Source organism: Punica granatum, chromosome 7 (assembly GCF_007655135.1).
Source record: "Punica granatum isolate Tunisia-2019 chromosome 7, ASM765513v2, whole genome shotgun sequence".
NCBI lineage: Eukaryota > Viridiplantae > Streptophyta > Magnoliopsida > Myrtales > Lythraceae > Punica > Punica granatum.
The window spans coordinates 25,745,233-25,773,066 of NC_045133.1; the positions used below are offsets into that span (position 1 = coordinate 25,745,233).

The 27,834-nt window shown below is 41.9% G+C and overlaps 4 protein-coding genes across 9 annotated transcripts; 2 read left to right on the top strand and 2 right to left on the bottom strand.

The window, feature by feature from the left end:
* The first annotated feature begins 2,218 nt into the window (after window positions 1-2,218).
* On the top strand, window positions 2,219-6,986 carry LOC116212826 (probable WRKY transcription factor 2). 3 transcript variants are annotated; one of them, XM_031547538.1, is made up of 6 exons: window positions 2,219-2,556; window positions 3,331-3,909; window positions 4,501-4,689; window positions 4,813-5,633; window positions 5,882-6,040; window positions 6,131-6,986. In XM_031547538.1, exons 2-6 carry the CDS (start codon window positions 3,466-3,468, stop codon window positions 6,765-6,767), a joined length of 2,250 nt encoding a protein of 749 aa, XP_031403398.1. In that variant the 5' UTR covers window positions 2,219-2,556; window positions 3,331-3,465; the 3' UTR covers window positions 6,768-6,986. The 3 variants fall into 3 exon arrangements, with proteins under 3 accessions (XP_031403398.1, XP_031403397.1, XP_031403399.1); XM_031547537.1 differs by having other exon boundaries at window positions 2,222-2,556; window positions 3,445-3,909; XM_031547539.1 differs by lacking the exon at window positions 2,219-2,556 and adding an exon at window positions 2,830-2,868 and having other exon boundaries at window positions 3,445-3,909.
* Window positions 6,987-7,154: 168 nt separating this feature from the next.
* Window positions 7,155-11,932, bottom strand: LOC116212825 (chloride channel protein CLC-f). The gene is made up of 9 exons (XM_031547536.1): window positions 11,259-11,932; window positions 10,377-10,779; window positions 9,831-10,025; window positions 9,209-9,663; window positions 8,941-9,045; window positions 8,439-8,669; window positions 8,125-8,337; window positions 7,771-8,003; window positions 7,155-7,582 (listed from the first exon to the last, which is right to left on the bottom strand). The coding sequence occupies exons 1-9, from the start codon at window positions 11,637-11,639 to the stop codon at window positions 7,501-7,503; spliced, it is 2,298 nt and encodes a 765-aa protein (XP_031403396.1). The 5' UTR covers window positions 11,640-11,932; the 3' UTR covers window positions 7,155-7,500.
* Window positions 11,933-17,297: 5,365 nt separating this feature from the next.
* LOC116212907 (uncharacterized protein At4g26450) lies at window positions 17,298-22,458 on the top strand. Of its 3 annotated transcripts, none has more exons than XR_004157964.1 (5): window positions 17,298-19,917; window positions 20,202-20,391; window positions 21,129-21,186; window positions 21,584-21,718; window positions 21,849-22,458. XR_004157964.1 is itself a non-coding variant. In XM_031547650.1 (4 exons), exons 1-4 carry the CDS (start codon window positions 18,146-18,148, stop codon window positions 21,902-21,904), a joined length of 2,076 nt encoding a protein of 691 aa, XP_031403510.1. In that variant the 5' UTR covers window positions 17,300-18,145; the 3' UTR covers window positions 21,905-22,458. The 3 variants fall into 3 exon arrangements, 1 of the variants encoding a protein (XP_031403510.1); XR_004157963.1 differs by having other exon boundaries at window positions 21,584-21,649; XM_031547650.1 differs by lacking the exon at window positions 21,584-21,718 and having other exon boundaries at window positions 17,300-19,917.
* A 1,280-nt stretch (window positions 22,459-23,738) lies between these two features.
* Window positions 23,739-27,614, bottom strand: LOC116212906. 2 transcript variants are annotated; one of them, XM_031547649.1, is made up of 2 exons: window positions 27,476-27,614; window positions 23,739-27,257 (listed from the first exon to the last, which is right to left on the bottom strand). In XM_031547649.1, the coding sequence occupies exon 2, from the start codon at window positions 26,955-26,957 to the stop codon at window positions 23,925-23,927; it is 3,033 nt and encodes a 1,010-aa protein (XP_031403509.1). In that variant the 5' UTR covers window positions 26,958-27,257; window positions 27,476-27,614; the 3' UTR covers window positions 23,739-23,924. The 2 variants fall into 2 exon arrangements, with proteins under 2 accessions (XP_031403509.1, XP_031403507.1); XM_031547647.1 differs by having other exon boundaries at window positions 27,342-27,516.
* Between the last annotated feature and the right edge of the window lie 220 nt (window positions 27,615-27,834).

The window sequence follows — 27,834 nt, forward strand, 5'->3', positions numbered from 1 at the left end:
CATCAGTGCTCAAAAAGTGTTTCTGCTGAGAAAATGTTAAATGATCATATCTCGTATTGACGTGACGATAAAAAATTAATAATAATTATTTAATAAAAAATAATTATGATAATTATTCGAATTATTAATATTAATTTTTTTATTTCATACAATTTAATTGATATTTTCTCGTATCACGTGCCGATATAGAATCTCATAATAACTAACGGTTTTGGCTAATCTATATGAATGTCTGCGGACATAAAGTCTCATCTCGAGTCCAGTGAACCAGTCCACTTGCTTTATTGAGGGGAAGCAAAGAGGTTATCTCAGATGTAATAAATTTTCACACATTAGAATAGTTTTTGATAAATCGATCTATCGCGATGTTATTAAATGATATTTGTTTTTACAGGGAAAAAAAAAGGAGAGGAAAAGGTGAGGTGGGCCCGGAAAAGAGAGATTTGCCACTTGGGGGACAGGCAGCGATCAGATTGTCATTGGAAGCTCCGATCATCCTCTAAAAATTGCAGAGGAAGGAGAAGGGAATTGGCCGTCCTTCCTCTTCACCTTTAACCGACTGTCCTCCGGAAGCCCCAACGCGTGTTCTTGATTCCATGGCTTCACATTCCCCACGTCCTCCCCAATTGCATTATTTTCTTGCTGGCTTCCAAAGCGAAAATCATTATGTCCCGTGTGATCTCATATGCCCGCGAACAGAACTAATTACAGTACAATATTAATTTTATTGCAAGGTGGTTCTGTTATCTTCGAATAGTTAGTATCTAACGTATATAATTATAGATCTTTTTTATGCATTTTGTTCGATGAGTTGTGAGGAATCCCCCCGAATAATGTTCTTACTATTATGTCATGTGTGCTACACGTTTATCAAAACTTGCATGAATTTATTGTTTTGCGTGGATAATTTAGGGGTGTAGGCAGGGGCGGAGTCAATGTATTGGCAGGGAGATAATTCTCCCTTTAAACTTTGAATTTTTTAAAATTTTGTCCTAAAAGTATGTTTATTTATGAGTTTTTGTATGTAAAATTAGTATTTTGCCTCCGCTGAAAAAAAATATATTTGTATATTATTTATATTAAGTAATATTTTTACCTCACTGGATGAAAAATCCTGACTCAGTCATTAGCATCATGACTTGGGGTGGTCTTATCGCTAACGCGATGCTCTATTTTGTCCCAAAATAAAATTTTCAAGATTCTTGAAAGCCACTTGGAAAATGATGGTGATTTGCATGAAATATCTAAATCATGTCTTCGTGCATGGTTCTCAGTGATACAGAATAATAATCCGTCGTCCGAACATATAAAAAATTCGGCAGCCAACAATGTGTTGAAACTTTGAAAATTCGCATATCCTCCTTTATCAGTCTTTTCATCCATTTCTCTATGTTGCTCTCAATTCAAAGCTGCTGAAGAACTAAGAAGTCGTTCCCTTTGGCACCGGGTTGCCACTCAATGTACTTGTAAGTAGTGGTGGGTAAGATATGTCCGTAAAGCTCGACTCAGAATGACTGCACGGACTGCCGAGAATATGCTCATTTTGAAATGAATTGGACCACGAACACGGCACGACTCGTTCACGAGGCGCATCCCGATATGGATATACATGGGAGCGGGGGGGGGGGGGGGGGGGAAGATGGTAACATGAACTGTAAGTTACTAAAAAATGCTGCAGGCGGTTATAACACCCTCTTTTGTTATCTCACTTTTTGGGAGGTACAAGTGTTGGGACATTAGCTTGACAGCCCAACCCCATTAACAATTTTTCCTTCTTATAATTCCCCAAAGAAAAACACAAATTTAATATAAAAAAAATTGCAAAATAATAATTCACAACTTCCACTCACGAGACTTTCTCTTATGACCAAATTACCCCTCCCGTTAGGATCGCCATGCTCGACGTGTCACCCCTCGATTTGGTGTCAGCAAGGGGTGCAGCAGGCTAAGGTGGAGCCGCTCGCACCGAAATGGGATTAATTAGGCACAAAATTAAGATTAAAAATACAACAATAAATGAGACAAACGGATCATCAACGGCAATAAAAATAAGGGAATTTCCACACTTTTTTTTCCCCCTTCAACATGGTCTCACAATGTTTTTTTTTTTTTTTTTTGTTTCTTGCGGTGATGAAATGAAAGTGAAAAAGGAAAACTTGATTTGATCTTTTTTCTTTTTACGCTCTCTTCAAAGATTCCATCCATCCCTCGGACCGCTTTTCCTCCTTTTAATATAAAAAACAGAGGAGCACCGTATAGTTTTTCTTCCCCCCTTTTTCTAATAAATTTCTCAAGAACACAATCATTCATTCATTTCATCCCATAGAAAGAGACGGAGAGAGAGGGGAGAGAGAGAGAGAGATCTTCTGGTTTGAAGCTTTTTCTGTGAGACCCAGAAGGAGAAAAGCAGAGAATGAACAGAATATAGAGTGGGAGAAGAAAGAGGACAGAGAGGAGGAGGGAGGGGGAATTGATTAAAGGGGGTTGGGGGGGTGGGGGCTGAGTTCTGAGGTCTTTGTTGAAATCATCTTGGCATTGACTCTTACAATCAATCAGGTAATCATTTCCATCGTCTGTTCCCAGTCAATTTATCCGTTTTGCCTTGCCCCCTTTAGCTCGTGCTCCTTGGCCCCCCTTATGCTCATCGCCACCCCCATTTCTGGGAAATTCTTGAGCTTTTTTCTCTTTTTGGGGTTTTATTCCCTGTCTTCCATTTTCTTGCCATCTCAGAAAATTTTGCAGTTTCTGGGTTTGCTGGATTCAGCTCAACAAAAGCGTTGTTCATCGGGCAATATTGGTTTTTTTTTTTTCTTTTTCTCTCTCTGTTTGTTGCAGATCTTGTTGGGCAACTTGGGAGTCCGTTGATTGGTAATGTGATCTCTTGTCGGAAGAATATTTTGTCTCTTTAATTTTATTTTTTTTTCAGGGCACGATGTAAGGACCAAAAATGCGAATATTTTGAGCTGTCTTTTTCTGGTGAAATGCGATCAAAGATTGGAATTTGGGGGGAAAAAGAACACTTTTCTGGGGTTTTATTTCACAATCTTCACGAGCTTTTGGATGAAGAGAAATGGAAATATCCACGATTTCCCGGAAAGCCTTGCGTTTCCCCTCTTGTGTTTTTCTCCTTTTTCGGGTAGAATCTTCTGTGATTCGAAGAAAATGATAAATCTTTGGCCCTGCAATCTACAGAAAATTGGTTGTGGACAACACTTTTGGTTGTCAACAAATTCCTGGGAAAAGTCGAAATTTTCCACTTATTTTCACTAGAATCTCTGAGTATCTATTCAATTTGTTTGGTCTTTACATTTTTATTTTTGAATTCTGTAGGTCAACCCGGTAGAAACAGATTGATGATCAATTGGACTGCGACTGCCTTTTTCGTTTCGTGATCTGCAAGTGAGATTTTATCTGATGATTTGGTTCAATTTCCCTTGGTTGTAGGCCGGGCCATCCTGACTGACCATGAGTGGGATGGATGATAATGTCGTGATAATCGAAGAGTGGGTGCCTCCTAGCCCTAGCCCAAGAACCTTCTTTTCGGCAATGTTAGGTGACGACATTGGCTCAAGATCAATTCCTGATCCTCCTTCTCAGAATGAGACAGAAGGGTTTGTTATGGGACCGAAAGACAAGTCAGTGGTGGGGAATTCCGACAAGAAAGGCACTACTTCCATGGATCATTTTGCTGAGTTCGGTTCCTTCTCCGAGCTAAGATCTGCCCCTCGTGGAGGTCTCGGTGACCGAATAGCAGCAAGGGCTGGGTTCAATGCTCCGAAGTTGAACACTGAGGGGATTAGGCCTAATGATGTTCTGAACCCCGAAGCTCGGTCTCCTTTCTTGATGCTCTCACCTGGTTTAAGTCCTACAACGCTGCTTGAGTCTCCCGTTTTCCTCTCAAATTCATTGGTGAGTAAAGAAGTTTGAACTTAATTTTACTTAGTTCAGTAATGGAAGTGAGTGACAGAAATCTTTTTCTGCTTGGCATCTCATAGTTCATGTTTGATTTAATAGCACCTTGGAGCAAGATACTGTGAAGTCTGATGTGATGGAGTGTTTGGTTTGAATTTGTCGAGGGGTCTCCTTCGATTTCCTCAAACTTGTTTTGCATTGTTTTTCATGTTCTTTCTCCTCTTATGTCAATTCTTGACAGTGCATTATGCATCTGTAAGACTTTAACTAGTATATACGTGAATTTAGGTTCAATATTTCTGATGTTCTTTTAGGTGATAAAGTAAATTCCTAGGGACCAATAAATTTGAACTCGGCTGGAATTCGGGCCTGAGTATCTAGATTGCTTCGATTTACCCAAAAATGATATTTGCATTAGGAAGTTAGTTGGCTTAGTGCATATAAATCATGTGTAAATATTCATAGAGCAGCTAAATTCTTTCTCATGTTAACTGCATCGTCCAAGTAACCCTAGAGACTTGATTACTGGAAAAGGAAAGAGAAACCAGGTAACTTGCTGATTTGTATGTTTCGGATTGTTTCATGCAGGCCGAGCCTTCTCCTACGACAGGGAAGTTCCCTTTTCTCCCAAATGGAAGCAACCGGAGCTCAAGATTGGTGTCAGACTGCCCTGATAAAATCAAAGAGAACAGCCTTTTCGAGGACAACGATTCTTCATCGTTTGCTTTCAGGCCTGGTGCAGAACTAAGTCCCTCCTTTTTCGGCAGTGAGCCTAAAGTAAGTGTCTCGCTTAAGTAGTTGAATTTTGATACCTCTGGTTTCTTGTTTGGAAAAAGTTGAGCATTGTCGTTTAGGATCTATTTGATCGCAAAAAGTATCTTGGATTACTTGTTGGCACAGGTAACACCGACATTTCCCCAGCAATCCTTCCAGAGAATGGAGGTTTCAGCCCAGTCGAATACTTCTTTTCAATTACACAATGCCGAACAGCCCAAACTCCAACCCCAGGCAGATTTCTCTAGTTTGTTGATGGAAAAAGATGCAGGCAATAATAACAATGGTGCTGTTCCATCAGATCAGAGGATGTCAGATAATACTGTTGTTGGAGCTGATCACTCTTCGCCACTCGATGAGCCACAAGACGAGGAAGGGGATCAGAAGGCCAATGGAGATTCCGCCATTGGGGGTGGCGGGTCCCCATCTGATGATGGATATAACTGGAGAAAGTATGGGCAGAAGCAAGTTAAAGGCAGTGAGTACCCGAGAAGTTACTACAAGTGCACTCACCCAAATTGTCAAGTAAAGAAGAAAGTGGAACGGTCCCATGAGGGACACATCTCTGAGATCATTTACAAGGGGACCCACAATCATCCCAAGCCTCCTCCGAGCCGCCGAGGGGTCATTGGAGGTTCAGACATTCCAGAGCAGGTGGGAGCACAGGGTGGCACCGAGGCTGACCAAGGTTGGGGCAACAACGTGCCTAAGACTTCCACTCCTGAGTGGAGGCAGGATAACTTCGAGGTGACCTCATCGCCCTCTGAAGGACCAGAGTTCTGCAACCCTAATACTGGACTGCCAGCTCAGAATGGAGCCCAGTTCGAGCCCGGGGAGGCCGTCGATGCCTCATCTACTTTCTCAAATGAGTATGAGGACGATCAGGCAAATGGCAGCATCTCATTGGGTTATGATGCGGAAGAAGATGAATCTGAGTCGAAAAGAAGGTAGCTTGTTATTGATGCTGTAGTGCTTTCTCAGAAAATTCCTGTTGAGGCCTTGTTTAAAGACCAGTCTCTGTAGGTCGGATCGCACATGACCATTGATATCTGTAGAGATCAAGAGTCGTGATGGATCAGGCCTACAAATATTCTTTAGACTGGTCCGGACAAGAATGTTCCACTTATGCAGAAACGGATTATGTACTTTTGACATTGTATCATCTTGGGGATCTGATGTTTGGTTGGTTTATTAGGAAAATCGAAGCTTATCCAGCGGATATGAGTGGGGCCACAAGAGCTATTCGAGAGCCTAGGGTTGTGGTCCAGACAACAAGTGAGGTGGACATCCTCGATGATGGGTATCGCTGGCGCAAATATGGGCAGAAAGTCGTGAAAGGAAACCCCAACCCTAGGTGAGCCGAAGATACTAGTTTAATCTTCTCATGTATTTGAATGCAAGAATTGGCGGTTAGAACTTTTGTGGCTCCTTTTTCCCTGTGCAGGAGTTATTACAAGTGCACAAGCACAGGATGTACAGTGAGGAAGCACGTGGAGAGGGCATCCCACGACCTCAAATCTGTGATCACGACTTATGAAGGGAAGCACAATCACGATGTCCCGGCTGCTCGGAATAGCAGCCATGGGAACTCCGGCCCTGGCTCAGCCCAGCCCATTGCCTCAGGTGTTCAGGCCCATGTCCACCGGCCTGAGCCTGCCCAAGCTCACAATGGCATTCCGAGGTTTGATAGCTCCGGGCCTCTTCCCTCATTTGGGCTGCCAGGGAGGCCACATCTGCCCCCTCACGGGTTCTCTTTCGGGCTGAATGCCCCGACTGGCCTGGAGAACCTCACGATGGCCGGGCTGGGTGCTGCCCATGGCAAGATGGCGATGCTGCCCATTCACCCGTTCCTAGCAGCACAGCAGCAACAGCAGCAGCAGCAGCAGCAGCAGCAGCAACAGCAGCAGCAGCAGCAGCATCAGCATCAGCATCGACAAGTCAGCGAGATGGGCTTCATGCTGCCAAAAGGGGAGCCCAAGCCTGAACCTGTCTCAGACACAGGCTTTAACCTATCGAACAACTCTGCCGCCGCAGTCTACCAGCAGTTCATGAGTACGCTACCGCTTGGGCCCCAGATGTGATGTAAATTATTTTTTACCCTCTCCTAAACCTTTTGAGGAATAGAGATATATTACTTTCACATATATATAATATAATATAATATGTATGAAATATATACATAGGTGTTTTAATAGGGGTACACTTTTGGAATTCTCATTAAAACTTGAGAACTGTTGTTTCTCTGGGTATTTATTATGGGTATATAGCCATCAGTATCCTTTTGTTCCTCGTTGCTCTAACCTTGTTCTCTTTTTTTTCTGGTCGACTCGACCGTCTCAGTTTTCATCGTTGTGTTTTGGTCTCATTGTATTCATAACTGTGACTTTCTCGTAATGTTATTATTTCCAAGAATGCAGCACATTTCGATTATAAACTGAGGATTCAGCATGTAGCGATGATCAATTATATTACCAGGCATCGAAGCGCCAAAGCTGTCCATTAAAGGCAGCATTCCGGACAGCATGAATTGCAATATCAGAAAAAGCTTATACATTTCCAACCAAAAAGGAGGACAAGCTTATACATAGGATTTTTATCGGTCTTTTCACTGAGCTGTGTAACAGATGTGTACAAAATGTAGCTATCCCGAGCGCTCTGCCCCGCTTGGCACTCCCCGGTTAAACCCACTGAAGAAAATAACTGTGGAGCTCGGTTATATGTACCCCACTCACAAAGCAACTGCCAAAGGCAAACATTACAAAAAAACATGGAAGTGAAGTTGCTCACAGGCTGCAAGTGAGTTGCTTTTACCGACTAATGGGGGTTTACTATGGCAAGCTCGAGATTGTCCTCTCTTTGCCGTTGATTGACTGCTTTTCGGTGCTTGATCTCTTCCCTGCACAGCACATGGAGCAGCAGTTCGGCACTATAAGTACACTTGCAAGAGAAACTGGAAACCCAAGGAATAAGATGGAAGTCTCTGGTTGTAAAGCATCCAAAACTCTGGAAAACTACCCTGACATCTACAAGGAATGTATGCAAAAAAACCTTCATTAATGAGACCGGTATAGGCAGTGAAGATACCTGAGACAGCCCCAGATCAAATCATAGTAAAGGATCGCGACAATCCTTCTCTTCCTTCCTTTCCAGGGCTCTCCACCACGCTTGACCACTGGCAACTGCTTTATACCCTTTGCCTCCATCAATTCCTTGGCTATTTCCAAATCCATCTCGGGATAACAGGTTAAAAGCCCACGCTCTTGCCCACGATATATTATCTTCCGTGTACAAACGGAAGCAACAGGGCATGTAGTCGCCTGCAAAGATATGGGGTTGGTTTATCAGATGTAGGAATCATAGTGTAAGGAACCATATTCAACAATGATCTTTTGATTCTCTAATAAGATTGATGCTTAGAGAGATTCACTCGCTACATACATCCTCATAGGCCGCATCTCCATTGGAAGCTTTGGAGGACTTCTTGGATAAATACCTTCTTATATCGCCGTAAGTCAATATCCCTTCCAGTAAATCTTCATTATCAACCACAAGCACACATTTCTGCTGCCCATCGAGCATGCCTTTGGTGGCATCCTTCAGGGTTGCAGTGAGAGACACCTTCACATAATTCTTTGACATGGCATGAGATACCTACAAATAACCCCCAATTCTCCAAATTAGTGATCTCATATAGTATAAAATTACCTCGAGAGGTTTCAGTTATAGAAATCTAAGAAAGCGGAACAGGATACCTTAAGATCCTCGAGAAGTTGATCTTCGTTATCTGATTTGTGGTTAGAATCATTACCAACGACAGAGAGTTCTAAACCATGTCCATCAGTCTGTCCCCATCCAACTTCATTTTTATCTTCTGCATGTGAAAGATGAGAATAACCTCGTCCCGAGTTTCGAGCATCAGATGCATCAGGTTCCTTGTCCTGATTCGTCACTGAGGGAACCCATATTGCTAATCCAACAGCTCCCTACTCGGAACATCAATGATGCAAATTAAAATTAACATTAAGCTCTCAGCATTCAAATTCCAAATGATCTCATATTGCATGTAAAACCATAAATATCTCCTATTTATGACTAATCCAAGTAATAAATAAAACAGGGGATGTATTAACACTTTTTGCTAATACAACAATTAAACAAGCATACACAGAATATCATCCCACACCGAGAACATAACAAATTCTCAGGCAGATTATGAAGCTCAACAAATATCAAGAATGATTAAAAGATAGTTACCATGAGAGGAAGCAATATCCTGTAATCTTTTGTCAGCTCAAACAAGAGCAGAACAGATGTTAACGGCACTGAACAAACAGAAGCTAAAGTAGCAGCCATTCCCACCTGCAGCAAGAATTCAAAACCGTTCCTTCCATTAGCACAATTCAAATCTTGCCTACGCTATCATGAATAGAACATTTGAAATCAAGAAGTGATAATTCGCGATCCCAACCCCACCCCCAGCCCAAAAGAAAAGGAAAAAGACAAAGATAAAATGTAAGCATACCAATGCATATGCCTGCGGCTGGGCAACAGCAGCATTGCCAGGAATAGCTTTATTGATAATTTCAGCAGCTGAGCCTCCGAATACAGCACCAACAGCAGCACCAATCATTAAACTCGGAGCATAAAGTCCACCAACAAGCCCAGAGCCCTTGCAAAGTGCAGTAGCCACAACTTTGGCCCCCACTAGTTGAGCCAGAAGCCAAATTCCAGGAGCAGATGCAGTTTTTCCAGTATGTAAAATCTCTTCGACATTTGTGAAACCCCAGTAAAGGATTCCAGGATATTTGAGAGCTATTATTCCCGCACCTAGACCGCCCAAGGCAGGACAAACAATAGCCGGAAGTCCAAATCTTTCTCTGATGTATTCGAAAGATTTATTGAACCAATTAACCAACCGACTGAAGGCAACACTTACTACACCACATAGCATGCCCAGAATTAAGTAGAGAGGTAGCTCTGAGAACAAAGAAAACAGCAATTAGATGGAATCAGTCAATTACAGTTCACATTGCATAAGACAAATGAATAAACAACTAGGCACTTTGAATTCGCCCTAAGGTGATGGCTGCATCCTAGATGGAAAGTTCTTCAAAAGAGGAATTATGATAAGGGAGCGAAAATACCAGCAGCAGATTTCAAATCATATGCAGGAACAGTAAACGCTGATTGTGTTCCCAATAACACATTTGACACGGTAGATGATATAACTGATGCCAAAATTATCATTGCCGTCGTAAAAGGAGGTGAGTTTTCCGCTCGTAGAGGCCTTAGAACAGTTTCAATTGCGAAAAAGGATCCAGCAACTGCAGCATTAAAACCTGCAACATGAAACAGGGAAAGCTTAATTGATATCCATATAGGACTCCCATTGGCAGAGAAGACAGATTAATGTTACACTTCCAGAAAGATTATTGCTCTAGTCTCTTCCGAGAGAACACACTGCACAGCCCACTGCCCATTTGGTTACCAAGGAATTAATTCATCTACCATATTCAGCCTTACAAAAATTATTGTGGCTGTCCTACATAAATAAAATCAGATCATGTTTCTAAATTATGAAAAAACTGCTATCCTCAAAATAGTTTGGCCAGTAGCTTATTTCACTTTGTCCCTAAGACGATTGGCAAAAGTAATTGAGTATCAAAAGTTTACTACACTTAAATGTATACCTGATGCAATTCCAGCTGCCGCACCAGCTGCAACGAGAGCTATCTTCCTCTCTCTGTTGTTTTCCATCATTAATGAGAATCCATAAGCACAAGATTTTCCAATATCCACACTAGGGCCTTCAGGACCCAGAGAGCAACCGGTTCCCAAAGTAATAGCAGCCTGAATGGCCTTTACGGCGGGGAAGACTCCGGCAAGCAAATCAATACCCTGTCCTTCAGAAGATGTGGACTGCTTTATCTGATCCAATATTTCAAGTAAACCGTGCATCATGCCAACAATAACTCCTCCTGTGACCGGAATCAGAAGAATCCGATGCCACGTATCGGCCAGTCTCTGTAGACGTAGCCATGCAGCACCCTCGTTCGGAGTGCCAGCCCATGCCCATTCATGTATCACATGCACCTTGTGTCAAAAAAAAAGATGGATCAGACAGGAAGAAGGTATGAATAGAGGAAAAAGAAGAACATAGTTCCGCCCCGTAAGAGAAGACATAAATTCAAGACCTTTACGAAGCAGGTGGACAAAGTACAGCCCAAGCAAGCCGATGGTTCAGTATTTACCTGAACAACTGTCCCACGGCACAATAAAGATGTAAAATAGCTATCCTCAGAGACATGCCCATCATACAAAAAACAAAGTCTTCGGTGAATTTCAGGCATCAATGTCGATGCCTCCTATACTGATAATTGCATTGCAAGGCATTATAAGGAATCTAAACCCAGAATTCACTACTCCTGTCCTGTTCGTGTTTTAAAAGTTCAATGGGCAACTTAAGCGTACAGGCAACTGAACTGTTGGGTCCTAACCACATTGACATAGATATCAGATCCAGATCATGCAAGAGAATTAAAATTGAGCTGAATGCCATAATAGAGACGCACCCCATTGTTGAAGGCAGCCACGAAGAGGCCGGTGGCGAGGCCGAGGAGGCACCCAATCAGCAGCAACGCCCACTCCGGGGGCGCACTGTCCCCCAACACATCCCCGCCGCTATCCAAATCAAGGTGGTGATGGGGGTTATGATCTCCCCTCGTCGAACTCTCCCTGTCCCGGGCACGATCGAGCCGCTTGAAGCTGTGGCGGCGGTTGGAGAACCCGCGGTCCAGACGCTTCAGCAGATCCCTGAACCCTCCTCTTCCGCCGCCGCTGCCGCTCCTGGTGAGCTGTGCTTCCACGTCGCCGCCCTCCCCCACTTCGCGGGAGTCGCTCGGGGATGCATCTCTGAGCAGGTGGCTCTGATCGCTGAACTCCCCTCCTGACATGCCCAAAAAATCAGGAATCCGCGTCCCCCAACAACTTCGATCACCGGATCAGCATTCCCTCTGCCTCCGCGATCGAATCCCCTCGATCTGAAGCTTCCCCGGTGAATGAAAGAACTGATATTTCAATCAAATTTCAAAAATTGACACCCCCTCTCCCTCTCTCTCCCCCTATCCGATCTTCGTCTTCGTCGGAATCGTCGCCGTCGTGGCGATGAAGGCAGAATGTCAATCTCCGTTGATGACAAAAGGACGGACTGTTGAGGGTCGGGGGCTCTTTGTTCGTTGTTCTCTCGGATTAATAATTTTTTATAAAAAAAATAATAAAATAAATAAGATCTGTACAGTGAGTGGAAAATGAAAATTATTAATTAAATTCATAATGATTGGTCGGATTATTGGCAAATCGTCTACGCAAAGTTGAAGTCAACTCATTTGTCCCTGGGGATCAAATGGTAGTGGCGCCATGGATTAGATTGTCGCAATTAGATGCTATACATTTCAATGGTCGTGAATTGCATGTCATGGTGGCATCAAGTCGCTGTAAAAAAACTCTATAATGGAATGAGATGAGCTATAAGTGGATACAAAAACAAAAACTTTTACTCTTCAATCTTGGAATGGTTCCCTTATTTTTCCACCACAAGATTAGTACTGGAATCATTCTGACAATTGAAAATGATATAAAGGAGCATTTGAAAAAAGGACATGTGAATATTCACCAAAAATAAAAAATAAAAGACATGTTGATGTTTCAACGAAAACGTGCATTTTTCTTATTGAATTTTATATCGAATTAGATGGATTTATTGATATATGCATTTGCTAATTCTCGAATTCGTGATACTGCATGCAACGATGCCAATGCCTTTCTTATATATATAACTAGATGAAAACACGCGCATTGCGCAAACGTTCTTGTTGATTAAATATATATATATATTTTTTTTGAAATATTGTTTACGTGAATATTGAATCACTTGTATGTCCATATATGGGTTTGTATGATTTGTTATTCATCAATATCAATTATTGTTGCTTTGGTTGTCACTCTTTTCTCCTAAAAAAAGTGATTTTGTTAAATTTAAAGATTTATAAATGTTACATATCATATATGAGATTAATCACTTTCTTACCTATCTAATTTCTTTAGACTCTGTCAATATTTTTCTATTGAATAATACGAGTAAAAATTGATATTGAAGAAGAAAAATTAAAAATTGGCTATAAATAAAAATTCTAATAATATAAATGATAGCATGCAAAATATTATTTCAATAATAAAAATATATATAATTATGGCAAAGAAATCTAAGATGTATAAGAACGATATTTAAGAGTTTAAGAAATCAAAGATATTTAAGTGTGTGTGTAAATATATATATATATATATATATATCCAAACAAAATGTCATAATATGTAATGTGAGAGGAATTAAAAAGGAATATGTATTAATTAGAAGATATATCCCTTTAAATAAATATATATTTGTTATATATAGATATTGTTATATTATTAGGCAACTTATTTAGAATATTATATATTAGAAAATCTTCTAATATATATTATGAATATATTATATAAAATGACATAATCAAGGAGAAGAAATCATAGAATGTGTAGGAAGTGATAGTGGCGTGCGGGTCTACGTACTTTTTTTTTCACGATATGAGAACCATACTCTGTATGGGACATGTTTCAAGATTTTAGAACCGGATCCTATCATGTTGGAACTTGAAACCGGAACTCGAATTATATTACAGGTTCCGGATACCATATTGGAACCTATAATTTTTTTTTTCTCTTCAAGCACAATAAACGAAATAAACAACTATCATTGAAAAGATCTCATTCACAATCATGTAAAACAAATAAATGTCGACATAGATTAATCAGATCACATCCATCAACAGAACAAAATGAGTATGTAACTCTCCTTTTGATTATGTAATAGACAAGGCAAATATGCAACTAAAAGATTATGTAGCTATTTAACAAAAAAATAATTATGAAATTCTTCTTAGTAGACAAAGCAATAAGCTCTCATTTGGATTATGTAGCTACTACATCGCACATAGAGGATAATGTAAATATAAAATATTTTTTTCAGAAAAAAAATAGGTTATGAGTACCGGTTCTGTGTGTACCCTCTATATTGGAATCAGAACCGGTACCTATTTTCAACGGTCCCTTAAATTACTACACGGACCATACCCCATTTTCAATTGGAGTTACCCTGACTCTACCATAATTGATAGATTCCGGATATACTTTTTTTTTATGCAATATGATTAGTCCTAATATAAATCCATCGCCTTGGAATTTTTCAAGTTATTTATCATATATATATATATATATATATATATATGTCTAATGGTCGTATTGTGTGAGAGGGATCATATGTAGGGCATACTAATATTTTGATAATATTACTAATTAAACCATCCAATTGAAAGGAAATAATTAACGGAAATAAATCAAATAATAATTGGAGAGCAAATCCTCAATGATAAAAATTATTTGTTTCCTATATAATACATTGCCTTTCCAATAGTTGTTCAGTTTCCAAAATTTGTAAATTGGTGTACACTTTGGTGCCAGTAGAAGTTGAAAGATTGTATTGTCTTACATATTTTCAATGAAGAGGTAATTTCAAAGAAAGAATGCGAAGGATGTAATAATTTATCTAAATTAGTTTATTGAACATATTTTATATCCATAAAATATCAATTTTTAACATGAAATTTTAAAAATTGCATCATGAATATAAATTACTGGTTAATTTCAAAAAATTAAGTAAAAATTATACTCAAAGAGTAATAGCTCAATATTTATTATGTGGGTTAGGCTAGTTACAGTTTTAACTTTTCCATTGTCTCCAGAACACAAAATTTTCGAATTACATATATAGGAAAAATACATATATAAAATATAATAAAAATAAAGCAATTTCAGACTGTGAAAATTCCAGCAAGAGTGCTGATTTACCTCAGCATTTATTGGGTGATACTTCAAAGCTTTTTATTGACGATGTATAAACCCCTTACTTAATAGAAGAGATCGGAGTTACCTTTACTTACTCACGTTGCGCTCCAGATTATTGTTATGCTTTAAAAGATCCACGCACTATATATGTATGCATGTATATAATGTAAACGGTATGTGTACATTACAATATATTTATTATAATCTATATACATGTAAACAGGATCTATATCTATATTATAAACGTCATGCATATTTATCTATATTATAACCCTTTATTGGGTATATTCCATTATATATAATATCTATTTGGCGATGTATATTTTATGTTAGATTATATATGGATATAATCATTATATTTTACTATATATGAATATATTCCATTGACTTATGTGTGGATGTAATTTATATAATCTACTATATAATTAAATAAGAAAATATGATGAATATATTCAATCAGAATAATTTATACGAGAGTATTTTATTGGTAAAATAATATAAAAATTTCCTTAATACACAAGTGATGATGTGGCAAAATAAGAGAGTTCCGTTTCTTATTCTTTATGATGTGACGGCGTAAGACTTGAGTTTGTGCTTCGTTTATATATATATATAAACGGATATTTAGCTTCGCTCACAATGTGGGAACCTCTACCAGCTTATGGGGCCTCAACTCAAGGATGGCCTTGAGCTAGCCGCCTGTCTTGGTCGCTCGACTTCCCTCATGGAAGGACTGAAGTGACTGTTGGTCACGTAATAAATTAACGTTACTTCGCACTTATCTTTGCTAGTTCTTTTTCCTTCCGATTGCTTCTTAGTTTGATTGGACTGTTTTTGTAGCTCGTGTTTACGGAGAATGCAATGTTTGTGCTGATCGACCCGCTCAGAAATCGCTCGAGTTCACTGGGGACTTCATCACGTCACTTCACCACCGGAAAGCATCCAAGGCCTACTGTCTGGCGATATCATTGGGCTTTTGCATAGTTTAGTTTAGTGTTTAGTTTATGTTCTGGCTGTCGGTCCCTTAATTCAACAAAAAGAAGAAAAATAAATGAAGGTGATGTGGGCTAAGGGGGGCAACAAAATGGGCTTTGTTGGGCTGCACCCGAGAATGGGCTTGTCCAATGATGAGCTCCATTCTAATTTGATGTCCCGGGTTTGGGCTTCCTACAAAATATTTAAAAGAAAATATATGCTTCTTTTTTTTTCGGATGCGATCATTTTTCTTGAATTCTTTTTTCAAGAGGAAAATGCAATATTTAGCTGCATTTCTCTTAATTTCTACCACGAGTTATAAAGAAAAATACCCTCATTGTTATGATCTTGTTAAAATCCCAACTATCATGTATCTTCTCATTAACAATCGAGTGAATGTACCTTTTGGCAGACTAACTACTCGAGATATGTTTCGTGATTTTTTTTTATGTTTACATCAATGTATAGGATGGTTACTTGGCATGAATGTCTTAGACCAGCTATGGTACACATATTTGCTACCATATAAATGGATTGTGATTTATGGCCAGAAATTTGTATGTAAGAAGATTTTTTTTTTTTAATAAGTTGGGGGAAAAGGCAATTAATGGGTTGTAATTGAAGAGAAGGAAGTGACACTTCAAAAGAATGCCCAAGCATAAATGGAAGTAATCTTTTTAATAAGTGGCATGAATGGAAGCAGAATTAAGTGGAGATGTTAGGAATCCATCTATTCCAATGGACCTACCTCTAATTTCTTAATATATCTCTTTGGGTCAATCTCTTAGTAGGACGCATCCCGTAAAGAAATGCGAGGTATCAATTTTTGTTTCAATCTTTTTCAATAAAGTGTTTTGAAAAGAAAAATCATTTTTCGCGTGTTTATAGTCAAAATTTAGTCGTATTTACAAGTGATCACGCTTCTACCAACGACAATATAAACATTTTGTTTTAAATACTCTTGGGGCCCATAAATTGGCCATCAACCGTGTTTAATGGTTGATCTAAATCCGTCTGGTCTCTATTATTTGAAAAATAAATAAATAAATAAAAATGATTATCCTAAAGCTGCTTTATGAAAATAATAAATTTCTTTCAGTAATAGGATAACTTGATGATGTGACCAAAACGCTCGACCCATGATAAAACATGCAAAAGAAAAAAGCCAAACGAGCAACGTTTATCAGCAAACGAATAAAACGTACAATATAGTCAAGTTCATTTGAGAACTTTCCATCGATATCTCCGAAATCAAGCTTAACATAAGTCATGTCCATTGCATTCCTTATTTGAATTGGATACTAACAGCACGTCTTAATAATCAATTATTTTCGAGAAAAACTACGACCCGATAAATCGGTTTAAGACTCCTTAACAAAGTCGTTTATCAACCAATTCTTAATCAAATTAATAAAACCGCATTTAAGGAGGAATATCCCACCTACTATGTCCACTCTCGCAAGAATTTCTTCCCTCACTTCATTACGAAATATTTATTTTTATTAATAATTTTCCTATTATTGTAATTTATTCTCGTTATGTTGTGATTTCATTTCATTTACCATAAAAATCATTGCAATTGCGGGAAAATGGAAATTCCATTGGCGCGTGACTTATCAACCTTATTCCTCACGTGTGAAGCATTGCAAGAAATCAAAATTACCCACCGAAAGGGCAAAAAAAAAAAAAAAAAAGAAGAGAGAGAGAGAAGAAAATAAAAACCAGAACCTTTTTTTGCTTCGGTTCTCATCTCCGTGAGAACAACAACAGAAGTAAGATAAGGAATTAATGTTGTCGGCCTCCGGGCTGATGTAAAAATCCCCCCTTTGTATGCTCTGTTGTATGTACGTATACCTGTACGTATACGCCGGGATTGGTCGGATCAGCTCTGTGGCGAGGTTCTCGCCCGGTATATGTTTGTTTTTCAAGAATTTGACTGGTAAAGGGCCCCCCTTTGAATGCGAGGAAATGGAGGTAGGAGGAAGGAACGAACTTCTATGGGGTGATCTCTGATGTGGGTTTTGCTCATCTGAAACCCTAGACCTCTTTACTCTTCAGCTGGAGGGTACGTCCCTTTGGCCCTCGATTGAAGGTTAGGGCTGTGATAGTGATTCTGCGGCTCTGAGCTGAGCTTTTAGATCTATTCGGCTCGTCACCGCTTGGTGATCTTGGCCCGTTCTTGATACTGAACTCTGTCTGTAAACTGAGGAATTGGAGGGTTCTTGTATGCCCGATTGATGCTGCTGCTTTCCATTTCTGGTGCATCTTGGTTGGTTCTGGATACAGATTAAAGAATTGTGTCTGTAACCTGAGGAATACACAATTTTGCTGAAGAAGAACCTCTGTATAGTCTTACAAGGTAACTGGGTATATCAGGGTTCGGTTTCTTGGAGGGTTTAGATAGACCTCTGCTCAGCAAATTTAGATGTAATTAGTTTTTAATGGACAGTGGTGGAAGTTAACAGTTGTGTAGGCATAGGAGTTCTTGCGTTTATTTGCTGCAAGTCAGAATTTTTTTCGTTGTTTTTATTGTAGTCTGAAGTCTATTATGCACCCGAGGCACCGGAGTCCCGGAAACGGGTATAGGTCTAACCCAATGGGGATAGGCATGGCCTCTCGGATATCCCCAGAATCTTCGGGGAGAGGTCATAACTTTTACAACTCAGAATATCGGAGCTTCAATCGGAGCTTCGGCCGGAGCTATAGCCAACCAAAACCATTCCACCCCTCGCCACCACCGCGGCCACCACAGCATCCTGTGGCGGCTCCTCTTAGAAAAGCTGATTTATTCATGGAGGCCGGTAGGCTTGCAGCTGAGTACTTGGTGTATCAGGGGATGTTGCCGTCTGGCGCACTCTTAGGGAAGTGGCAGAATGGTAATTTCAAGGAGCCGCAGGAGTTCAGGTCTCAAGAAGGGGATGCTGGTCATAACATGCAATTTCCAGTTGAGGGCCGAGGATCTTCTCTTGGCAGATCGGGGGATTCGGGAAGTGATGGGGGACCAAGCAGGAGAAGGTATTCTGATGAGTATGGGCCTGCAGGATTTAGAAACAACACAAAGGGGAAGAGGAGAGGAGGATCATTTAGGGGATATAACTCCGAGTGGGGCCGCGAATATGGAAGGAGCAGCTCATGGTCTGATCGGCGTAGGGGGTCACCCAGTATAGATGCTGATCGTGAATACAATTCAGGGAACCGAGAGGAGCAGTCTGTTACCAAAAATGACGGCAATTTGATGCAGAAGTCAAGTAATGAAGTGATGAAGAATGAAGAAAGCGGTGGAGTTCAAGAATCTGAAACTAAAGAGCACGAATCAAAAGCAACCTCTTCTGTTTCCGAGAAGGAAGTCCGAGATGAGACTGATGGAGCAGGAGGAGGAGGAGGAGGAGGAGGAGGAGGTGAGCCCCTGAATAAGAACGATGAGTTGAGTATCCCGAAGGAAAATACTGATGAAATGAAGGACAAAGATGACCCTAGTGATGGAGAAACTAGGAAAGAGATCATTTCTGAGGAGTTGCTTGAGAACAAGCCCTCAGAGAAGCTCTCAGTAACTGATTTACAGAGTCTCTGCAAATTTGCCAACATGCCCACAAAAACCCGATCTGTGAGGGGCGCGAGGGTGAGCGAAGAGGAGAAAAATTGTGATGCCAGTACTTCTCAGGTGTCTGAGGTCTTGATGGAAGATAAGGCAGTTGATAGTTCCATAAAAAATGTTGGTGAAACAAGAGGCCTTGAGCTTGAAATCTCTGAAGTGGGGACTCTTCAGGCTGCTGAGGTAGTCAATCCAGTGGATAGATCTTTGATGCTTGACGACAATCAGGAAGTGAGCGAGAAGAGAGGCGAGAAACGGGTGATTGAAGAAAGTAATACCAATGAGGACATTAAAAGACTTAGAGAATGGCTCCCTTCGATGGATGCTGAGGTTGCAGGCGGGCCCACGACTGATGAGAAACCAATTATGGTTGTTGAGCAACACCAAGAGAGCACAAAGAATAACCCTCAGATGTCTGAAATCGGTGAGGAATCATTTGCACAGGAGAAGCAGCTCTTCCCTAGCTCATTTAAGATCTGTGACCTCAATCTCATGGAAACTTCTGATGCGAATGAAACCCGCGACAGAGATCCGATCTTCATGTTCCCACCAGTGACAGATTTCAAGAAGGAAGTAGGGCCAGTCGACATTGACCTCTCGATTAGTAACTCTAGCATGTCTTCTCAGCCTGCTAAGAAGGTGGATGACACTGATCAGGCAATTGAAGTGATCAACTTGGATGAAGACTCTGCTCCAGAAGACAGGGAATTCGACATCACCGAGAGAAAGTAAGTGCTCTAGCAATTTTGTTTGGACGGAAAAGTTTTAGTATAGACCCATTCTAAAATAAAAGATATTCCTGTAAACATGCTTAAACGAAATTTTCAATTGCTAGTTCCCATCTTTACTATTATGGGATGAAGGTCGAATCTTTCCCAGACCAGGTCTCGGCAAAGAATCTTTCGTGGATTGGATTCTTGTTATTTAGGCCACAAGAATTTTATCAAAGGTTGTGGTTAATTTGTTTTTATTTGCTTCATTTACTCATAGTGTTTAGCTGTAATATGTACAGGCCAGATGTTGCATTCACCGGCTTGGATGGGTTCTCCACAAACCCCGTGCAGAATGCCACTGATATTCCCGATAATCAGGATGGATATGGGCTCATGATATCTGAGCTGCTGGCAAATGAATTTTCTGGCTGTTCATCGGTGCCTGAGGAGATAAATCCTCTAGACAACATGGGCCTCAATGGTGGAGCGGTGAGTTGCATTAATGAAAAACAGCTTTCTTTCTCCATTTACATGTTTAGAAACACATTTGAAGTCATTTGCTAAATTGCAATTTGACATACCTTTTTATGTATGCCCCCTCTTCCAAAATAAAGAAAATTATAATACTAAAAGCCTTGTCTATCGGGTTCTATCCACTGGTGCAATTTCTTGTTTCTCTCGGGTTTCACTTTTTCTTGACATTCCTTTTGCCTGTTTTCCTCCTTTCAAGAAAAGGGAATGGAAGATCAGAAACCTGGTATTTTGGCTCTACACAGTTGTTCAGTTTTCGCAATTCCGGGCTTGAAACGTGAAGGAAAAAGGGGCTAGATTCCGCTACATAAAGTGTTTTATGATTCAATGCCATCTTGTGATTCGTGTCTTTTCCCCCATTTTTTATAATTAAAAAAAATGATTAGTGGAACGTTCCGATTGTTTTCTAGAGCCAAAAAATATTGTTCTTTTCATTTGCTTCAGATCATTGTAAATTTTGCACGCACCCATAACCAAATAGACTGTACTGCTATTTTTATTGATTTTTGGACTTTAATGTATTTATTGTGGAAAATGATGTTTTCTTAGATGTACCCTGTTATTATGGGAATTCTGGCAGTCAATTTGGGATCATTCTAATAATAGTTGCAATAGTTTATCATCTTGTCAGTATTCCACGTCTTCTGCTTTAAATTTATATATTAGTGATTGTAGTTTCTTTATAATTGTATCAGGGTCCTCTGGGAGATGATGACTCGATATACATGTCATTGGGCGAAATACCATTCTTAAGTAAGTAATAAGTTTCAAAAATATTTTGCCTGTTCCTAGTATTGACTTTTCCTGTCGTCTCTGTTGCTTGCTTGAAGTATGAGTTGCATGTCAGATCAGTTGTGATGTTCATGCTAAAAGTATAAATTCCAGTAAAAGCACTTGATGATGCAGTTCAGTAGTTCCTCGCTGCGGGTTTAAATACACTTGAGCATCAAAATCTGAACTACGGTCTAGATCAAGTCAAATATGCTGCCCTTTGATAAACTTAAGAAAGAAAATAGGACAAGATAGAAATGTTGCTGAGATCTTAGTTTTCATGTGGTAGAGAATTAGAGAGTTTTATTGGTGTATGAAGAGGATGCTACGATAAGTTGATGATGGTGAAGTGACTGCAGATTTTCTTTTCACCTTTCAGAGTAGTCTGATTTGGAAATTTAAGCAATCAAGAGGCAGTACCAAATTCCTTTTTGAAGAGCTAGAGGTAGATGGAGCTAAAGCTTTGATCTTAGAAGCCGTGGAATGCCTGATAATCCAAATACTATTTTATGAAGTATTCCCTTGTACATAATAGTATTCTTGTACATCAACGGTTTCTTTGTCGGGCCTTGACGACGTTTATCCCCGCATTCGTATTTCTGATCTGCTGACAATATATGCTTTTCGACTGTTTTCTCTTGTAGGTTTCATGCGGACGTGGGAGCAACCGCCGCCACAGGAGGATGGGAAGCCCTTCTGAACAATGACCCTGCTCTTCTTTACATAATAGAACATGCATAGTCTCGAGATGGAGCAATCAGTATATGTGACCCTGCTCCGTATTCATAGGTTTCCTCTTTCTTGCCTGCGGCAGCTACTATGGAGGAGAGGAAAACAACTGCAATTTCTCCCACAGAAGCTATTTAGAGATGTTGGATGCTCTGTTGCTGCTTTACTGTATGGACTCCAAAGTTTTTATCGTGTTAATTGATAGAGTCAGTTCTTGGAAGTCTTCGTCTTGGGATTTTGCTTAATGTCTTGGGATATGGCTAAACGACTGGCAGCTGGTGAGTGGTTCATGACCGAGATAGGACTTGAAGTATGTCTGCGGCAACTCGAGAAATTTCCGATTGCCTCGAAAGACTAACCACTTAGATCTGGGTCATTCATTTTTCATTCTGCACAAAAGGAAGGGAAAGTTTAGTAGCGGTTGCATTTTCATGCTAGAGCCAGTAGACATGGTTGGGTAGGGATTTCTTAAGGCACCAAGTACTGTACCGGTGCTTTTCAGTTCGACATGCTACGTTTTATGAAGGACCCAATGTTCTGTAGGAACCTGCAAATATTTGATGTGAGAGAAGCTCGGCTGATCTCACTATCCGATTGAACAGCATCCTCCCTGACTGTCCAAGGACCGAACAATGCCTGAACGATGACGAATTGCAAAACATCCAATGCTAGGGACTGTCCGATACGGTTCTGGGATAGAATGGAAATGGTACTAGGATTACTAGAATGGAATGATGGACAAATTGAGATTTTTCTTTTTGCTTCTTTCTAGACCTTTTAGCCCTACAGACCAGTAGTACTGTCTTGTCACAGTGCTGTTTAATGTCATGTCCTGAATCCTATGAATCTTGTTTTTCTTTATCAAACTTTCAGGAAAACTATGCGATGCCCTCAACTTGCCATCCCCGTGCCCTACCCTGCCATCGGATAGCTTCCGAGACAGAGAAAACCGGGTGATCCAACAGTACAGGGTGTGCGGGCATGGTATCCCGAATGTGCATAATAATCGATACGAACCTAGGTGAGGCCCACTCCTATAAATATATAAATCTGAGAACAGGGGAACGTAGCAAAGGGCTTGTTGGCGTCTTCTCTTCAATTTTCTACCACCAACCATTATTATTGCTGCTGCCACATGGTTATGGAGCTTTTGTCTTCATATTCATGGGGCCTTCCAAGCATTTATTTGAGGGAAGAAATCTCCCATCTCCCGAAAGCTCAACTGTCTGTTATGGACTTCTCCTGCTGTTTTCAGCTGCCTCATTTTCCTGTTCTTCCATGTTCTTAGAACTGTTTCTTTTACAGGGAATGCGGACGGCTCTCCGATTCCCTTCGAGGAGCAGTCGTTCTCAGGCGGCAGTACTACTTCACTATCGGTGACCCACCCAGGATGTTTAGCCTTTCAAGGTGGTCCTTGCTGAATTGGATGCAGGGCAGTATGCTAATTACACAGGGAATGGGCCATGATTCACGTTACCGTGGGGCTACTATCAGTGCGAACGGATATCATTACAAGTCTCTTTTTAATGCCGCCGATAAGAATGCTGTCCCGGCACAACGTTTTTCACCTTGTTTCCTATTTTCCCATGGAAAATCGAGAAATGTTTTCTCTGTCTTCCATTTTACCAAAACATAGAAAACGATGAAGAAATAGAATAGGTAAGTGCCGGACCGTAAGGCACCATATGGAGTGCATCCGATTCATTTTTCTGCTTATTTTCCCGGTCTTCCGATACGGGAAAACGGTAACCGGGAAATGTTACTCTTCTTTTGTTTTTCGTTTTTAATGCAAAACGAGAACTGGGAACAACTAACTGCTCTGCTGTGCTGTTAGAAGGCAATGGAGCTCTTTAGAGAAATAAACCATACTATGATCTAAATCTAAAACAAAACTCGAAGAACCTCAATTACATTGTACAGCAAAACTTTGCTCAGCCAACAACTAAACCCGATTGCTGAGTTGCTGACAGCGAGCTTCGTCGTCGTCGTCGTCATATTTTGCTTCTCATCCTCACGAGCTTTGCGAGAGTTTCCTGAGCAGCCAATGTCTGGGCATGGTTATGCCCGAGCATCACGGTCCTGATGCTGATGCAGGTCCTGCAGAGCTCCTCCCCGCTGTCGAAGTGCCCTCCCCTTAGTAGCAGTTTCGCCCTCGTCTCAAGAAGCGTTGCCTTGAGCAGGGTCACGTCCTGCCACACGTACTCGTCCACCCTCCAGCGAGTGCTCGCGCCCTGCAGTGACTTCTTCCAGCACAGCGACCCATGGCACCAGTCCTGTATCTGGGACACGAACGACTTCTCCACCTCCTCGAGCACGTTTGTGCAGACCTTTAATAGTTCAAGCGCAGAGTTGCACCTTGAGAAGGTCGTGAACGCCTTTATCGCGAGGGGCAGGGCCGTTCTCTTGATGTACAATACCGCATCAATGGGCTTGAGCTGGACCAATGGCGGCTCTGACTTGAACCCGAAGACAAGGAATGCAGAGGCCCAGAGGTGGTCTGAGTTCTGGACAGGGTTGCCCATTCTCCTAACTGCCTGAACCATTGCCTTCGCCCCAAGCGAGGAAGACGCTGAAGGAGGAGAACTGTCCTTTCTCCTTGCAAAGAGCTGAGTGATTGGGTGAAATTGGACGCAGTAGCCCTGGCCCCGGTTCGATCTGCGTGCAAGCCCGAGCTTCACTAGGAGGATTGCCGAGTCCTCCTCGGTCTTCCAAGCTTTCGGGGCCAAGCAGCAGCTTAAACCAAGCATCTTCGACCACTTTTCAAACTGGTTCCCAGTCTCAGGCACACTCTTTGCTGCTGCGGCGAGCAGAGTCGCTGGAACGGGCGCTGGAGCGAACCAAGCTCCAGCAAGCAGCATTTTCAGTGTGACAAGGTTCCTCCGCCCGCTCACTTGCTGCAACACATTGAAGCAGAAGCTCAGGACTTTCATCAGGAACGGGTTATTCTTGCAGAACTGCTCGTCGTTCAAGCCCATGGAGGAATGATGGTTAGTGAGCTCGTCCTCCAGAGGGACACGGTTCACTTCCTCGTAGAGAGCAGATGGGGATATCCCTAGCTCCGAGAGCATGGACCCGACAACCCACATCCCGAAGCTCACCCTGCCCAATTTCTCAGCAAATTTCTGAAGTACTTCCACCTCTCCTGCGGGGTATTCCCTCATCCTCCTTCCCCTCATCAGGACCATCAAATCGGACACGGGAAGAGGCGGGACCGGCAATATATCGAAGGTCATCACCTTAGTGAGCCGCGTCGTTATGATCACGTGTGACCCACCAGTATTCCGGGGGATCAGATCGTGCAAATCCTTCCCTTCCCACCACTCCTTCTCGGTCTCGAGGTTGTCTATGATGATCAGATACGGCATGTCCCTAAAGAGCTCTCTCTTGACCCGCTTGAATGCCTCCATCTCCTGCTCGTCGAAGCTTCTGATCCGCCCTCTTTCCTTCTCCAGATCGGCACTAACATCCAATCCCAAATTAACCGAAAGATTCAAAATATTCTGCCGAAAGTACCGAGCTTCTCCTCCAACCCACAACACCATCTTGTACCTCTGGGAGAACCGGTGTGCGAATTCTAAGGCGAGCTCTGTCTTCCCTACCCCGGGGACTCCGTTTATGCAAAGCACGCCACTGCCTATTCTCGATTTCTTGGACTTGGATGACCTCTTGAAGGAATTCCTCCCTAAGACCGGCTCGACCCAGGCCTCGAGCTTTGGTTCTTTACATTTGCTGCTGCCCACCTCAAGGTTGATGAATCTGCTGCCACGGGAGGTTGTGAAACTCTCGCTCTCCTCGTCCGCTAAGCCCTCCGACTGCCCACTTGCCTCTCCTCTGGTACCAGGGGCCGCCGGTTCTTGTTCGATGCCTTCCCCGCACCCAAACAGCGCCGCCTCGATCTCCATCATTTCCCTCTCTCTCCCTATGAAGTACCGATTCCTCGGAAAAGGGATCTCCTCAAAGGCTTCAACTACATCCTTCTCTGCAACGCTTGTTCGCCCAAGCTTTGACCTCAAAATTCTTGCAGCCCGCGCAATGCAGCTCCTCCAGTTGCCCTCATTAGCTTCAACTTTGAACTCATTACACTTAACCGACCTCTCTATGGCCTCCTTCGTGTCCTTATCGGCAGAGGAACAGCTAAGAAGGCTGAGGATCTCCGAAGCTCCGGTGTCGAAGAAGATTGGAACCAAGTTCTTTTTCTGAGTGAAGAACTTAACCTCCTCCATGCTAAGAGGGTTGAGAAAGCTGGAATTGGCAAGAACAACAATGCCGAAGGTAACCGAGCAGATGACGCGGTCTGCAATCTCATGGCTCTGCGCATCGGAGTACTTTGTCCTATCCGCAACGAAGCATGCAATGCCCTGAAGCTCAAGCTCCGACTTCAGCCATTTGCAGAACCGGACGAGATTTGGGCTCTGCCCGTGGAACCCGACGAAGACATCACAGCTCCGAAGTTTGGCATTCGCGGCGGCGGCTGGTGCGGGGGAGACTGGGCCCGGCCCTTTTGTGAATGAGACCCGTGGGACCGGGAATGAGAAGGAAATCCTCGGCGGGGCCCCCGTGGGGTCCGTGACGGGGACCTGGACCGGCACGTACGGCAGGAACTTGAGCTTTTCGTCGTTCGGGTCGTCCGAGAACTCGTACTGGTCCGAGGGAGGAGTGTAGGAGCTGCTGGGGAGGTCATCGGAGTGGCCGGACGACGAGCCTGCGCCCTTCGGGCGCTCATCGCAGGGCAACTGAGCTGCTTCTCCTCCTTCGCGCTCTTCCTCATCTTCGGTTTTCGGGGTGAGGGCCCGGGGAGAGATGTAAGGAGACTGCAAGGCCGAGACAAAGGCCGAGGACGGTGGAGAGATTAAGGAAGGCGAGTTGTATGGTGATGGCTCCACCGTGGAGACAGCGCTGCCTGCCGCCGCCACTGTTGGGTTCTTCTTCTTGCTGGAAGTGGACAGATTTGCAATCTTTATGGTCAGGCCAGAGGAAATCACAATTGCCTCTGGGGCAGCTCTGCTGCTTTCCTTCTCCTCCATGGGAGCTGTCTCAAAGCTTTCCTCTATCCAACAGATCTCAGTACCTCTCCAACTTCTTCTTCTTCTTCTTGTTCTTCTTCACATCACATTCAGAGAAAAAGGACCAATTTTTCTCGACGGTTCACCAGAGGAGACTCTGCCACAGGGAAGAAGGGGATGAATGCAAAAGTGAAGATTCAAATCTGCATGTGATTCTATCAACTCTCTCTATCTCAGGTGGGCCTCTTCTTCCTCTGTCTTTCTCTCTCTTAAACAGTCAGTAATCAATCAAAAAGACTTGTTTTTTCCTTCCATCTGGCCCTGAAAGGAACATTTTGACCACAACAGTGGTTAGAGTTATTAACAGGAGGGGAAGGGGGATTGAGCTAAGAAACAGGAGATTACAGTTAAAAAGGTGGTCACTTTCAGGCTCTTTTGAACCTAAAACAATCATTACACTGAGGAAAAACCTGTCAACGGAGGTTTCCTTCCATTAATAAAAACGCAAAGAACCCCATCAAATCATGCAGACAGATTACCGGACAGCTCCTTCCTTAATCATCATCATCATCAAGCTTTATCCCCATCCATTTCTTTAATGGCCATTAAAGAGGAGGAAGGAGAAGTAGATGAAGAAGAACCCTTTTTGCTGCAAATCAATGAGAGAGAGAGAGAGAGAGAGATTGTGGGGAATCTGAAGCTGTGGGTTGGATCTGAGAGGGCAAGACTAGAGGGGAACATAAGATATTGGGCAGTGTCAGTGCTTCAAAAGATTAAATGTTCAATTAAAGTTAGTTCAATGAATTCATAAAGAAATATTTGTTCTTGGGTTAGACAAATTTCTTTTTGTTTTATGTGTTGGATGGACATAAAAATTGAATTTTTCGCTTCAACTTTT